This window comes from Mobula birostris, chromosome 1, assembly GCF_030028105.1.
Source record: "Mobula birostris isolate sMobBir1 chromosome 1, sMobBir1.hap1, whole genome shotgun sequence".
NCBI lineage: Eukaryota > Metazoa > Chordata > Chondrichthyes > Myliobatiformes > Myliobatidae > Mobula > Mobula birostris.
In genome coordinates this window covers 14,679,143-14,694,733 of record NC_092370.1, presented here as the reverse complement: position 1 = coordinate 14,694,733, position 15,591 = coordinate 14,679,143, and the positions used below count along the sequence as shown (strand labels likewise).

The 15,591-nt window shown below is 42.1% G+C and overlaps 1 protein-coding gene across 1 annotated transcript in view; it reads right to left on the bottom strand.

Annotated features, from left to right (window-relative positions):
- The window catches only part of rad21b (RAD21 cohesin complex component b), a 53,496-nt gene that overhangs the window by 25,484 nt on the left and 12,421 nt on the right, over positions 1 to 15,591 (bottom strand). The window contains exon 2 of the mRNA XM_072252679.1: positions 197 to 374. Within this exon, the coding sequence (XP_072108780.1) occupies positions 197 to 340 (144 nt within the window). The 5' untranslated portion in view covers positions 341 to 374. The remainder of the gene's footprint in view (positions 1 to 196; positions 375 to 15,591) is intronic.

Here is a 15,591-nt window from a genome sequence, read left to right as displayed (position 1 = left end):
TATAGATGGATGAACTTAATACAGATTTTGGAAGTCCTACATTGAAGCACTTGGTGCATGCACACGAGGTGCAAGCAAAGAATTAAGTTACCTGAACAGGCAGCAAACATGTACCATATGCCACAATGTAGACATCGGAGATTAGCATTTACAAAAAAGCATGTTAATAATTCCTTTCAAATATTGGTTGAATTACCTTGGGGGAAATAATGCTTTCCACGCTGCTCTCCAGATTACATTCAAATACGTGGGCTTTAGTCAGCTTCTTGTCCCAATGGGCTGCAAGCCAAATTTTGGCAAGCGGCCCCCTTTTACTCAACACAAAGTGAGCGTAGAACATCTTGCGTGATCACTTGTAGCACAAGATCATAAATCTAGATAAAAGTAAAATGATCAAACACTCGTCAAGAACAGATTTACTCCATATTACAATGCAAATATTTCATCCCAATGTCCCCATCCTAAATTCAAGTGGTAGTGTTCATAAAAACTAAAAACAATCCAAGAAAAATTATTCAAAATGTTCACAAAAATAAACAATGTTTACCAGAACAATACTTAGTAGACTAAAAGGCACAAAGCAGAAAACATTAACCATTCAACTTAAATTTTTATCAACAAGTCACATAAGAATTCGCAATATCTTATTTTGAAGTAATTACACATACATATCAAAGAGAAGTGATCTCAAAATAATAAACTGAAAACAGGTACAACCATCTTTTGTTTTGGCACATTTAAAACAAATGGCAAACTTCTGGTAAACAAATTAATTTCAGAGTCAAAAACAACAAACAATTATCTCCATAAATTTTATATGAACCCATTCAACCATTTATTCTCAAACTAGACTCCCTGGTTGGAGTCCCTCAGACAAGGGAAACAAACTCCATGCATATTTTGACAATTCCACTTATTCTTCTAAACGTTTAGAAGAGTAAAGAGTAAAAGTCTGATAATAAGTGATTTGAATTACTCAGCATCTGGCAGGATGATATTACCAGTACTCCTTATAAACTAACTGCCCCATCTCTAACATGATCAATAGCTGATCAATTGGGTCCTCAACTCCTCATTATCCACTTCCCCATAATCATCAATTCTTCCATCTTTTATCTTGATCTTGAGCAGCTGCATCACTGCCTGGTTCAGGAATTGCACCATCTCCAATCGCAAGACTCTGCAGCGGATAGTGAGGTCAGCTGAGAAAATCATCGGGGTCTCTCTTCTCGCCATTACAGACATTTACACTACACGCTGCACCCGCAAAGCCAACAGCATTGTGAAGGGCCCCCCCACGCACCCCTCATACGAACTCTTCTCCGTCCTGCCATCTGGCAAAAAGTACCGAAGCATTCGGGCTCTCACGACCAGACTGTGCACCAGTTTCTCCCCCCAAGCCATCAGACTCCTTAATACCCAGAGTCTAGACTGACATCTACATCATTATATTGTAATTTGTCCTCTACTGTGCCTATTGTCTTGTTTATTACTTCTTGAACTGCCCTGCATTGTTTTGTGCACTTTATGTCATCCTGTGCAGGTCTGTAGTCTTGTGTAGTTTTTGTGTTGTCTTACATAGTCTAGTGTAGCCTTGTGTCGTCTCACATAGTCTAGTGTAGTTTTGTGTTGTTTCATGTAGCACCAGGGTCCTGGAGGAACATCATTTCGTTTTCACTGTGTACTGTACCAGCAGGTTATGGTCGAAATGACAATAAAAAGTGACTTAACTTGAAATATAAGCATATCCAAATGATCCTATTAAAATTACATGCTCCCAATTGCCACACTCCCTTTAAACTCATGGGGATTCTCACTCCTCAAGCTCCTTTTCGCTAGGAGTCAGTTTGCTACCTTCCCTTTATTCTCAGCTCACAAACTTGCTTTAAACCCACCAGGTTAACTGGCAAATTTATATAACTGCGCAAAATCTAAGTGAAAAACATGCAGAAAAAAACCTCAGTTCTGTTGAAATTACTTTTTGCTCATTTGATACAAAAATCACTACCACTAGAAAGGTGAAAAAAGCTCACTTATGCAGCAAAAAAAATAAACCAGTCTAATTCGCCGACGTAGTTAGTGCTGTCAAGAGAGACAGTTGGGAGACAAAGGAGGATTGAATATATTTATTCTGCTTTTGAAGATTTAAGCAGGATATGAAAGGTATGGGGAAAAAAACAAATAGAATACTAACTATAGGCAAGAGCTGAATGTGATGGAAACATCCAGAATACAATAAATATGTGATAAGAGCACAGCTTAAGACAGAAGGTCCCAGAAAGGCAGCAATGTTGGTGCATCTTTTGCAGACAAAAGTATATGGAACAAAACCATCTGAGAATGTCCCTCCAGCACTACCTAAATTAGTTATGAAACCAAATTCAGAATTAATACTGGTAGCAGAAGAGGCCATGTTAGCTCTTATTGGAAGTGGTGTACATACTCTGTAATTGGGATCCCACAGTATGACAGCGTTAACAGGAAGAAATAATGGGGACTTGGCAAAAAGGCAGTGATAATCATTGGTCATTTAAAACTATTTATAAACTGCAAAAATAGGTTCACAAAGATAGCTTGATTGTATTGGTAGCTGCACAACCTCCTCCCCCCACCCACCGCTAATTCCAGTGAGGCACTGCAGGAGCTCTACAGTGCCAATGACTTTTAAACCAAACACACTGATGTTATCTTCATTACTGGGGTCAGTCAAAGACAGTCCTGCCTGAATTCCACCAGCATATTTGTTTTTTTACCAGAAGTAAAAATACACTAGACCTGGTTTACACTAGCATAGCAGGTGCCTACAAATCCCACATTGGACTCTCAGATCACTTACCTGTAATAATTATTCCAGCAAATGGTCAAACCATTTCCGAAGGTAGTAAAATGCTGACCTGATGGTGCAGTCTCTGCACTGCAAGACTGCTTTGATAATACAATTTCCCTCGGGATCAAAAAAGTATGACTATGACAAACTGGAGAATGTTCAGGGAGGCTGTTACCTATGGCAACTATGTTGACATCGAGAAATATGTGGATTCTGTGACCAGCTACATGAGAAAAGTGTTCTGAGGCTGTTACCATCACAAACCACATCCTGGTGCGGGCAAATAAGAAGCCATGGCTTACAGCAGAGGTCAGTACCAAGCTGAGGGATCGTGATGCTGCTTTTAAATCAGGAGATGCAACAGCTCTCAAGGAAGCAGGAACTATGCTTTCCCGCTCCATCAGAGAATTTACAGGCATTCTCAGAGAATTTACAGCCACTTCTGCGATACCAGAGACACGCAGAACATGTGGCAGGGAATTCAGACTATAAGCCTACCCTGCGCATCAGTGAACATTAGAAATAGGAGCAAGAGTCGGCCATCCGGCCTGTCAAGCCTATTCCACCATTCAATAAGATCATGGCTGATCTGACCATGGACTCATCTCCACCTACCTGCCTTTTCCCCATAACCCTCAATTTCCCTACTATGCAAAAATCTATCCACCCTTGTCTTAAATATATTTACTGAGGTAGCCTCCACTGCTTCACTTGGCAGAAAATTCCACAGATTCACCACTCTTTGGGAAAAACACACTCCTCATCTCCGTCCTAAATATACTCCCCCGAATCTTAAGGCTATGTCCCTCAATTCTAGTCTCATCTAACAGTGGAAACAACTTTCCTGCCTCTATCTTTTCTATCCCTTTCATAATTATATATGTTTCTATAAGTTCTCCTCTCATTCTTCTGAATTCTAGTGAGTACAGACCCAAGAGACCTGATCTCTCCTCATAGTCTAACCCCCTCATCTCTGGAATCAACCTGATGAACCTCCTCTGCACTGCCTCCAAAGCTAATATATTGTTCTCAAGTAAGGAAACCAGAACTGCACACAGTACTCAAGGTGCGGCTCACCAGTAGCCTGTACAGTTGCACCATAACCTACCTCTCCACTCTTAAATTCAATTGCTCCAGCAATGAAGGCCAACGTTCTATTTGCTTTGACAGCATGCTGCACCTACAAGCCAACCTTTCGCGATTCATGCGTAAGCACTCCCAAGTCCCTCTGTACAGCAGCACTCTGCATTTTTTTTAACCATTTAAATAATCTGATCTTCCATTTTTCCTTCCAAAGTGGATGAACTTGCATTTACCAACATTGTGTTGCATCTGCCGGACCCTTGCCCAGTCACTTAACCAATCTAATCTCTCTGCAGACTCTCCGTATCTTCTGCACAATTTGCTTTTCTACTCAATTTAGTCTCATCAGCAAACTTAGATACACTACACTCAAGCCTCCTCTTCCAGATCACTAATGTACATCATGAACAGTTGCAAGCCAACGCCAACCCCTGCAGCACATTGCGCACTAATGATTGTCAACCAGCGTAACACCCATGTATCTCAACTCTCTGCTTTCTATTAGTTAACCAATCCTCTGTTCGTGCTATCACCCCCAACTCTATGCATCCTTATCTTATGGATAAGTGTTTTATGTTGCACCTTATCGACAGCATTCTGAAAATCCAAGTAATTAATGTCCATCTGTTCCTCTCTATCCACAGCTCTTGCTATATCCTCAAAGAAGTCCAGTAAGTTTGTCAAAGAGGACCTGCCTTTGCTGAATCCATGCTGCCTGATGGATCCATTTCTTTCCAGATGCCTTGCTATTTCTTTAATGATGGCTTCAAGCATTTTTTAAATTACAGATGTTAAACTAACTGGGCTATGGTTATCTGCCTTTTACCTACATCCTTTTTTGAACAGCGGCATGACATTCGCTGTCTTCCAATCCACTGGGACCTGTCCACTGTCCAGAGTCCAGAGAATTTTGGTACGTTATTACCAAAGCCTCTACAATAACTTCTGCCATTTCTTTCTGTACCCTGGATACATTCCATCAGGACCTAGGGCTATCTATCTACAGGTCCACAAGTTTGCACAGCACTACATCTTTAGTGATAGCTATTGTATCGAGGTCCTCACCTCCCATTGCATCAATAACATCTCTCTTTGGCATGTAGAAATGCTGTCCACCATGAAGACCAACACAAAACAGTCATTTAAAGCCTCGGTCATTTCCTTATTATCCAATTTCAATTCCCCCTTCTCATCCTCCAAGGGACTTAAGTTCACTTTAGCCACCCTTTGCTGCTTTATACAATTATAAAAATTTTACCCTCCGTTTTTATATTTTGTGCTAGGTTATTTTCATAAAATATCTTATTTTTCCATTATTGCTTACCTAGTAGTTCTTTGATGCTTTTTAAAGCTTTCTCAATCTTCCAACTTCCCACTGCTCTTGGCAACTTTGTACGCACAAACTTTTAGTGTGATGTCTTCTTTTATTTTTTTTTTTAAATTATCCAAGGCTGGCTCTCTCCACTCTTATTGTCCTTGCTTTTAATTAGAATATACTTTTGTTGAGCACCATGAAAAATCTCTTTGAAAGTCTTCCACTGTTCCTCAATCATCCCATCCTGTGTTCCCAAGTCTACACTAATCCTCCCTCATCCCATTGTAGTTTCCATTATTTAGGCATAATACACTGGTTTTAGATCGAACTACTACACGCTCCATTTGTATAAGAAACTCAATCATACTGTGATCACTCTTTCCAAAAGGATTCCTAACTACAACATCACTAATTTTACCTGTCTCCTTGCACAGGACCAGATCTAAGATAGCACACTCCCTTGTAGGTTCAGTAACATCATGGATGCATTCTATGAAGTCCTCCTCAAGACAGCCTCGACCAACTCGATTCATCCAATCTATGTGTGTCAAAGTCCCCCAGCATAACTGCTGTTCTATTCCTACATGCCTCAGATATTTCTGTTTATTGCCTGTGCCAGTGTAATATTATTATTCGGTGGCCGACAGACAATTCCCACCAGTGATTTCTTCCCTTTACTATTCCTAATCTCCACTAAGAGATTCTGCTCCTTAGATCTTGTATTGTCTCTCCTCATCACCCTGAGCTTGTCTTTAATTAAGAGTGCTACCCCACCTCCCTTACCTTCTTGCCTATCCTTCAGTATTACCTGATATCCTTGGATATTTAATTCTCAATCCTCTCCACCCTGCAACCACGTTTCTGTAATGGCCACTAAATCATATCTCTTTGTACTGATTTGTGCCACAAGTTCACTGACCTCGTTTCAAATACTCCGGGTGTTCAAATAAAGTGCCCTCACACTCATTGTGCTTTTAAAGTGTTGTAATCTTTTTCTCTTTTGCACTTGATTTTTCTTCACTCCACTCTTACTTTTCTTTCTTATCTTTTGCTTTTATCTTTATCCACACTTCTCTTTTTTACTTTATCCATACTTCTCCAATCTGTTGAACTCAACTCCCTACTATTTAATTTAAAGCCATATTCACAGTCCTAGTTATGCGATTTGCCAGGATCCAGGTCCTATCATGGCTTAGGTGCAGCCCATCCAATTCGAACAGCTCCTCCTTCCCCAATACTGGTACCAATTTCCCATGAATTCAAACCCACTTCTCCAACACCAATCCTTGAGCCACGCATTTAACTCTCTAACCCTCTTGACACTATGCCAATTTGTACATGGCTCAGGCAATAATCCAGAGATTACCACCTTTTTATTTCTGCTTTTTAATTTTGTCCCGAGCTGCTCAAATTCCGTTAGCAGAACCTCTTTCCTCATTCTACCCATGTCGTTGGTAACTGGATCTTTCCCCTCCCACTTCAAATTCCTCTGCAAGCCCCAAACTCAGGCTCCAGGCAGGCAACACAGCCTTCAGGACGCTCTATCTATTTGTCCATTCCCCTGACTATACTATCCCAAATTATCACTACATTTCTCTTCTCTCCCCCCTCTTGAATGACTCCCTGAACTACAGTGCCACAGGTAGGTTGCTCATCCTTCCTACAGCACCCACTTTCATCCAGGATGCTTCACTCCCTGAGAGGCTAAGTGTCTTCTACACCCAGCTTGATGCGCAAATCAAAGTGCTGGTGAGGGAGGCACCCCTAACCCCAGGGGAGCAGACACTCCATCAGGCTAAAGCTGAGGTGAGGAAGACCCTGGCCAGAGCCAATCCACGCAAAGCTGGGTGCCAGATAATATACCAAGTCCAAGTTCTGAAAGATTATGCAGCCCAGTTGACAGATATATTCAACAGCTCTCCAGAATGAACATTAAATTTCCCTGAATGCTATTGCTATCGCTTTGCTTTGGAAATTAAAGAAGAGAAACTCAGTTTATTAAAGAAGAAAGATGTGTAGCAAGACAAATATAGCTCCTCCTCATTTAACGAAGGACAATTTTGACGACAACATTTCTGGTTGATCTGCCACCCTTCAAGAAACCTCTAACATTTTAATTTCTTTTTCCCCGGCTTAAAGCCACATACAGCTGACCATGCTGGAATACCGGTTTCTCCAGATAAATCAGTACATTGTCCATGGTTTGGCTTTGCGCCTCTTGTATAGTCATAGCAAAACATGACACTATCAGGAACTAGCTCCACTGAAGAGGGACATCGTCCCCTTCTGATAAACTGAGAGTAATCCTTCGGATCATGACAATGTCATTTTTGAATGACCAATGTTTCTCTTTGCTACGATGAGATTGTCGTGCAGTTCTTCCACCATCATTCACGTTCCATTGCAAAGCCTTGGTGGATCCAAGTTCCTCATTGAAATGATGGGAGATACCCTCTTCAATTCCAGTTTATGTGGTGGCAATCCAGAGAGTTCGACCGAATCAAGGCATTCTATTGGAAAATGAGTGGTGTTAGCTCCTTCACTTACGGCATTGAAGGAACAGTATTCTTTCATAATTCCAGGGAAGCATCTAATGCATGTGAAGTTTATTTTTCACATCATTTCATTGAGAGGAACCAAGATATAATTCCTCGAGAGCAGTTCTGCAGGATTGTCGAAAGTCAGGTAGATAAAAATCAATACATTCTCCCATAGTTTTCGCTGGTAGAATATCTTCAGGTAATTCAATTTCATAGTTTTCATTTTCCTCAATCTTGTCTTCTCCAACATCCAATAAGAACTCAAAATATTGTCCTGGTAAGTAGTGGTATCTTATGGATAGCGGAATCAAAGGTTATAGGGACAAGGCAGGAACCGGGTATTGATAGTAGATAATCAGCCATGATCTCAGAATGGCGGTGCAGGCTCAAAGGGCCGAATGGTCTACTTCTGCACCTATTGTCTATTGTCTATTTTCCCTCACTCAATCGCATGTTTCTCTTCAATTGAAACTTGATGAAGCTTCTCCATAAGTAGGATTTTTTAATGCATGAATTCTCCACATCAGCATCATTTCCTCAATTCACAACTGCTAGAAACTGACAGAAATCGCCACAGCAAATGGTTAAAATACCCCCGAAGGCCTCATTCTTGCCACATACATCATGAAGAGTCCAATCCACGGCTTCAAAGCTCTCCCTCCTAATCATGGGGCACTCATCCCAGACAATAAGCCTTCCATTTCAGAGTAAATTTGCAGTAGTGGTATTTTTAAAATCCATGTTACAAAGGGCATGTTTATTGACTTTGAGGGTTATCTTGCACCTTGAATGTGCTGCCCTACCACCAGGCATCAATGTTGCTGCAATACCAGATGATGCTACTGCAATAGCAACACCTCCATCTCTCCTAACTTTAGCGAGGACCAAGTTGATGATAAATGTCTTGCCCATTCCTCCTAGTGCATCAATGAAAATCATTAAATTTCCTGTCCAAGCAGTCGCACACATATTCATATACTTCTCTTTGCTCATTATTCAACAGGGACTGCTTCTGTGAAACAAATTCCTGATGTTCGTCTCTGTTGTATTGCAGTTCAAGCAATAATTCCAGATTGCCAACACTTTGAGTAATTGTACTGTTTCTTGGTGTCGGCAAGTTATATTCTTCAAGTGTTTTGGCCAAGTTCTCAAGTTTCTCGTGGAAATACAGAAGAGCTGGTCCATGATGCCTCTCAGTTAGGCTGACCACATTTTTTTGACCTTAATGCTGGATAGAAGATACGAAGCAGTAACACCAAAGCCTCCAGGATGCTTGATTTCTCTTGATGATGTGGTTGGCGCTCTCTAAAATGGACGTGATATAGTCATCGCTGTCCTTTGACTGCTGCAAAGGGTTTGATGGGTGTTTCAAAGCACTTCATAACAATAAGATTTAATTATCTCTTATTGATGGGTCACAGTTTGATCTGTCCCAATCCTGAACATGCTGATGGTGATTAGCAGAACGTGACTTCTCGAAATAGAGCTGCCCTGCCCTTTTGCTGCGGTTGGTGAGCATCGTGATGCTTTGCTGAGGCTGGCTGTGCGCATGCGTCATGGTGTCCCGTCGCAGTTCCCCCCTCCCCTTCCATGAAAGCTGGAATCGGGTGTGGAAAGCAGGGCCTGTTGACGAGTGAGCAATTTTATACGAATATAACCCTGACCTTCGCATACATTCTGTAAGTTAGCGCATTTTAAGTCCATTTAGTCAAATAAAGTGCTGCTGTAATGCATCATTTGGGCTAATTTGAGGGCACAAACAGACAAACTGATAAACAGAATGAGAATTTTAGTAATGTATAGAAGATGCCAGTGATATTAAACCTAATTTGGACACGAGACTCTAGATCAGGGGTGGCCAACCCTTTACATTCTATGCGTCAATTTTTTCACTCACGAGTTTAGATGAGCCATACAACTCTTGTACCCCCAATTCAATTCTTGTAAAAATGTTAATATAGAACTCGTGCGTGGAAAAAAAATCGCGTCTGAACTCGTGTGAAAAAATTGATGTATGGAATGTAAAAGGTTGGCCACCCCTGCTCTAGATGCTTGTAATTGGAGCAAAGAAATTCCAACTGCCAAAGGAACTCAGCAGATAAGACAGCATCTGTGGAAGCAAAGGGATAGTCAATGTTTCTGATCGAAATCCTGCTGGTTGACTCCTTAAGCTCCTCCAGCTCCTCTTTTGTTTTCATGACAGCACTTTAATGGTGGGAGTTACATTCTGATGAAGTCCATCATCCCAGTTTCACAAAAGTAGTCGCCAGCAAAATGGCTGATGCCTCGTTTTAAATTTTCTAAAATCTCCCTTTTTTCCCATTACATTTGAAAATAGTAAATGCAACTGTATTCAGATTCAGGTTTATTTATCAAATGTGTATCAAAACATACAGTGAAATGTGTCATTGGCACTCAGAACAAACACACTCAAGGATACGGTGGGGGCAGTCCGCAAGTATACTCACATATACTGATGCCGACAATGCTCAGAAGAAAATCACAAGCAACAGAATAACCACAGCTAAACAAGCCCTGTTCCTCTTTACACAAATGCAGTCCTCCAACCCTAGGACAGGCCATCTTCTTTGGTATCCTACCTCCAGTGGACTCAGATTCACAGACATCCCCAGCCTCTGAACTCTGGCCATTAGGCCTCAATTTCTGGACTTCGACCATTGGTATCAAATCCAGAACTCAAAGACGATCAAAGAAGACCCAAACTCCACACGTCAAACACCAGACATGTTGATGACAGGACCCGCGCACCAGACCTTGAACTCCAGTCCTGCGTACCTAGGAGGTCACCCGCATTCAACCACATTCACGTTGCTGGCCTTCAAATGTACAGCAGAGGCTTAGAGTCCGGCTTGTCCACTGCTTCAATCAAACCCGCCCCTATATCCTTATCTGTCCCCTAACTCCTTTCTCTGTCCCCAAAATCATCCCTTCAAACAAATTTTTTTTTAAAAAAACAACTAAATCTGAGCTGCAACGTCGATGGCTTTTACATTCAAACAGGGAGACAGTACGCATGAAACAACTGGTCACTTAGCCAAACAACTGTAAGAGGGATGTTTTCTAACAAGCTTCTCTGAAAATCATAATAGTAGACGGAAAAATTACTTCAACTTTGCTCAATTACCTTGGTTTTAGGAAAGAAGACAGGAATGCCCAGCCAGACATGGTAAGAGAGATACTTAAGGCGCATTTAAGAATGGATGAAGGAAAGTGAAGGGCTATCTACGTAAGAGGGAATGGTTAGATTGATCTTAGAGGAGGTTAAAAAGTCAGCACAATATCATGGGCGAAAGGGCATACGCTGTGCTGGACTGCTTGGGAAAACAGGAAGGGAGAAGGGAGAAGGGAGAGAACGGGAAGCACCAAAGGGACATTCAATAAACCAGTTGTTTGGAATCAAATGACCTCTCATGGTGTTTCTGGGCTGAGTGTGCCTGCACCTGTGCCACCACCTCCAGCCCTTGACAGTCCTCTGCCACCTGGCCCACACCCCTCCCAATGCATTTCATGCTCGCCATTCCCAACACCCTTTGTTCCCGCCAGATTTAAAAACTCGCTTTCTGCTCCACGTTGACAAATACAATACTGTGCAAAATTGTTAAGCACCCTAGCTATACATGCCCAAGATCTTCGCACAATACTGTACTATATATATTGATGTCTGGAATTATCTATTTCACAAAGTAGGAAACCAAGTTGAGAGACAGACAAAGAAAGATACAAGAGGTGTATAGGTAGATTGTGCGAGTGGACAAAGACCCAAAAGAAAATTTGTAGTATGTAGAAAGATGCAAAACAATCCCTCAAGCAGGAACAAAAGAAAAACATTACTGTTGAAATGGTAAGAGACTTCTAAGAGATTAGCTTTTACTTGTTACATGTACATAAAAACACCCAATAAAGAATAAAGTATGCATTAAATCAGTGAGGATTGTGCTGAGTAGCCTGCAAGTGTCACCATGCTTCCAACGTAGCATGCCCACAACTCACAAAGCCTAACAGTAAATCTGTGAAATGTGGAAGGAAACTGGAGCACCTACACAGAGATGATATTGATTTTTTTGGACTGGACTGGAGAATGTCTTTGGAACTCTTGCACAAAGGAGATGGAAGCAGAGTTTTTAATATTTTTATGACAGAGATAGTTGGATTCTTGATAACATCATTACCATAAGTGAACAGGAATGGAAATTTGTAGTTACCAACAGATAAACTGTGGACTTTTTTGTTAAGTTGACAAAGTGAGTTTGAGAGAGCCAGTGATCTATTTCTGCTCTTAATTCTTAGGAGATGTGACAACTAAGAAAGGGAAATTAAACTAGGAGAAGGAAACCAATGGCATCGCTCATTTAGAGGTTTTAAATATAAGAACATAAGAAATAGGAGGAGTAGGCAATCTGGCCCATCAAGCCTTCTCCACCACTCAATAAGATCATGGCTGATCTAGCCATCATCTCATCTCCACCTACCTGACTTTTCCCCATAACCCTTAATTCCCCAAATATCAATAATATATGAAATGATTATATAAAAATAACTATTCTAAGATATTTCCTGAATAATGGTCAAAGGAATGGTCAATGGATAAAGAAAATAAGGATTCTATTAAGTAATGTGGCCTCACAATGCAAAAAGCTGATGACCAAAATTTATATGATCACAGTGCAACAAAATTTAAAGGCATTCAACCAGTTAATGTACTGACTCTTCAAAAGGAGCAATCGATCCAATCCAATGTTATCCATCATTTCCCTTATCCTCATTCTTCCTCTGAAAATAGAGTTCTTTTCAAAATATGCGTTATTTTGCATTTAAATGCAAAGCACTCTATGTGGTTCAGGCAGGTGGGACTCATCAGCCTTGGACAGCAGTCGCCTTGGAGAAGTTTTAAAACCTTGCGGCCATATCCACCCACGGGAAAGGCTTTGGGAGTAAATCCTGAGGAAGAAATCCGGAGCCGGGGTCCCTAAGGCAGTTTGATGTAGTTTACAACTTCACGCTGGCAACCTCTGTGACGACACTGATACCAAGCTGTACTGGCGCTTGCCCTTCCCTTGGACTACATCAGCGACATGGAGAGGGAAAACCCGCTGCATTGGCAACAGCCGGTTCTTCAAATCTTCCCGCCCAGGCTTGTGCCCTAGAGAGGACTACGTCGTCATCAAGGCTTCAATGTCCGTTTAGGAATCGGATGGCAGAGGGGAAGAACCTGTTCCTGAATCAGAGTGTGTGCCTTCAGACTTCTGTATCTTTCACCTGATGGTAACAGTAAGAAAGGGGCATGCCCTGGGTGCTGGACATCCTTAATAATGGACGCTGCCTTTTCTGAGACACTACTCCCTAGAGGTGTCCTGGGTACTTTGTAGGCTAGTGCCCAAGATGGAGCTGACTAGATTCACAACCTTCTGCAACTTCTTTCGGTCCTGTGCAGTAGCCCCTCCATACCAGACAGTGATGTAGCCTGTCAGAATGCTCTCCACGGTGCAACAATAGAAGTTTTTGAGTGTATTTATTACATGCCAAATCTCTTCAAATTCCTAATAAACTATAGCCACTGTCTTGCCTTCTTTATGACTACATCAATATGTTGGGACCAGGTTAGATCCTCAGAGATCTTGACACCCAGGAACTCGAAGCTGCTCACTCTCTCCACTTCTGATCCCTCTATGAGGATTGGTATGTGTTCCTTCGTCTTACCCTTCCTGAAGTTCACAATCAGCTCTTTCACCTTACTGACGTTAAGTGCCAGGTTGTTGCTGTGGCACCATCCCACTAGTTGGCATATCGCATTCCTGTACGCCGTCTCGTCACCACCTGAAATTCTACCAACAATGGTTGTATCGTCAGCAAATTTAAAGATGGTATTTGAGCTATGCCTAGCCACACAGTCATGTGTACACAGACAGTAGAGCAGTGGCCTAAGCACGCACCCCTGAGGTGCGCCAGTGTTGATCAACTATATGCTGAGCTATATATAGTCGATGAACAGCATTCTAACATAGGTGTTTTGTGTTGTCTAGGTGGTCTAAAGCTGTGTGGAGAGCCATTGAGATTGCATCTGCTATTGACCTATTGTGGTGACAGGCAAATTGCAATGGGCCCAGGTCCTTGCTGAGGCAGGAGTTCAGTCTAGTCATAAACAACCTCTCAAACCATTTCATCACTGTCAATGCGAGTGCTACCGGGTGATAGACATTAAGGCAGCCCACATTATTCTTCTTAGGCACTGGTATAATCGTTGCCTTTTTGAAGCAAGTGGGCACTTCTGCCCATAGCAGTGAGAGGTTGAAATTGTCCTTGAATACTCCCTCTAGTTGGTTGGCACAGGTTTTCAGAGCCTTTCCAGGTACTCCATCGGGACCTCTGCCTTGCAAGGGTGTACTCTAGCGTTAAGTTCATCTGGTAGTGAAGCATCGCTGCCATTCATACTATTGGGTTTAGCGTTGTAGGAAGTAATGTCTTGCAGACCCTGCCAGAGCTGCCATGCATCTGATATCGCCTCCAACCTTGTTCAAAATTGTCTCTTTGCGCTTGAAATAGCCCCCCGCAAATCATACCTGGTTTTCTAGACTTGAATGCCACAGATCTAGCCTTTAGCAGACGACGGACCTCCTGATTCATCCACGGTTTTTGGTGTGGGAATGTATAGTAAGTCTTTGTAGGCTGACACTCATCTACACAGGTTTTAATGAAATCAGTAACAACTGCAGCATACACATCCAAATCCAAAGATGAATCCCTGAATACAGTCCACTCCATCGATTCAAAGCAGTCCTGTAGGCGCACCTGTGCTTCCCTGGTCCAAACCTTCTTGGTCCTCACTACTGGTGCTGCAGTCTTCAGTCTCTGCCAATACTCAGGGAGTAGAAGTACAGCCAGGTGACCAGACTTCCCGAAGTGAGGGCGTGGAATAGCATAGTAGGCATTCTTGATGGTGGTGTAGCAATGGTCCAGTGTGTTGTTTCCTCTGGTATTACAAGTGATCTGTTGATGGTAATTGTTTAGTGATTTTTTCAGACTTGCCTTGTTAAAATCTCCCAAAACAATGGTGAAGGCATTAGGGTGCACTGTTTCGTGCACGTTGATCCCATTGCTCAGATTATCCAAAGCCTGCTTGACATTGGCCTGAGGTTGTATGTAAACTCCTACCAGAATGACCCCAGAGTGCTCCCATGGTAGGTAAAAAGGACGACACTTTACTGCTAGATATTCCAGGTCTGGCATGCAGAATTGGGACAGCACTGATATATTTGTGCACCAAGAAGAGTTGATCATGAGGCATACTCCTTCACCTCTGATTTTTAGAGACCCTATAGATCTATCCTGACGGTGTATAGTAAACCCCTTGATCTGAATCGCTGCATCCAGTATGGAAGGGGTTAACCAGGATTCCATGAAAGAAAGGACACACACGGTCCTACCTGTCCCTCTGATTCAGCACCCTGGCTGTGAGATCATCGACTTTATTCACCAGAGACTGCACGTTCGCCAGCAAGATAGTTGGTACAGGGAGTTTTAAACCCCGTTTCCTTAAACGCGCTTGTAATCCTGATCTGCAACCGCGCTTCCTCTGAGGTTTCTCCGCGGGCACTTCTGACCACAGCCTGCATTGTTGCCATCTTTTTAAAGCAGCAATAGTTCATTTAAACGTATTAAGACATCTTTGTTGACTGTACTGACCTTGGAAGTAGTTGTGCTTTTTAGCTGTAACAGGCTGAAACAAGAATATTTAATCATATCCATTGAGAGTACTGCTGCTACTTGAGTCGCACCTAGGCACCCTGGAATACATAAACGTCAAGACT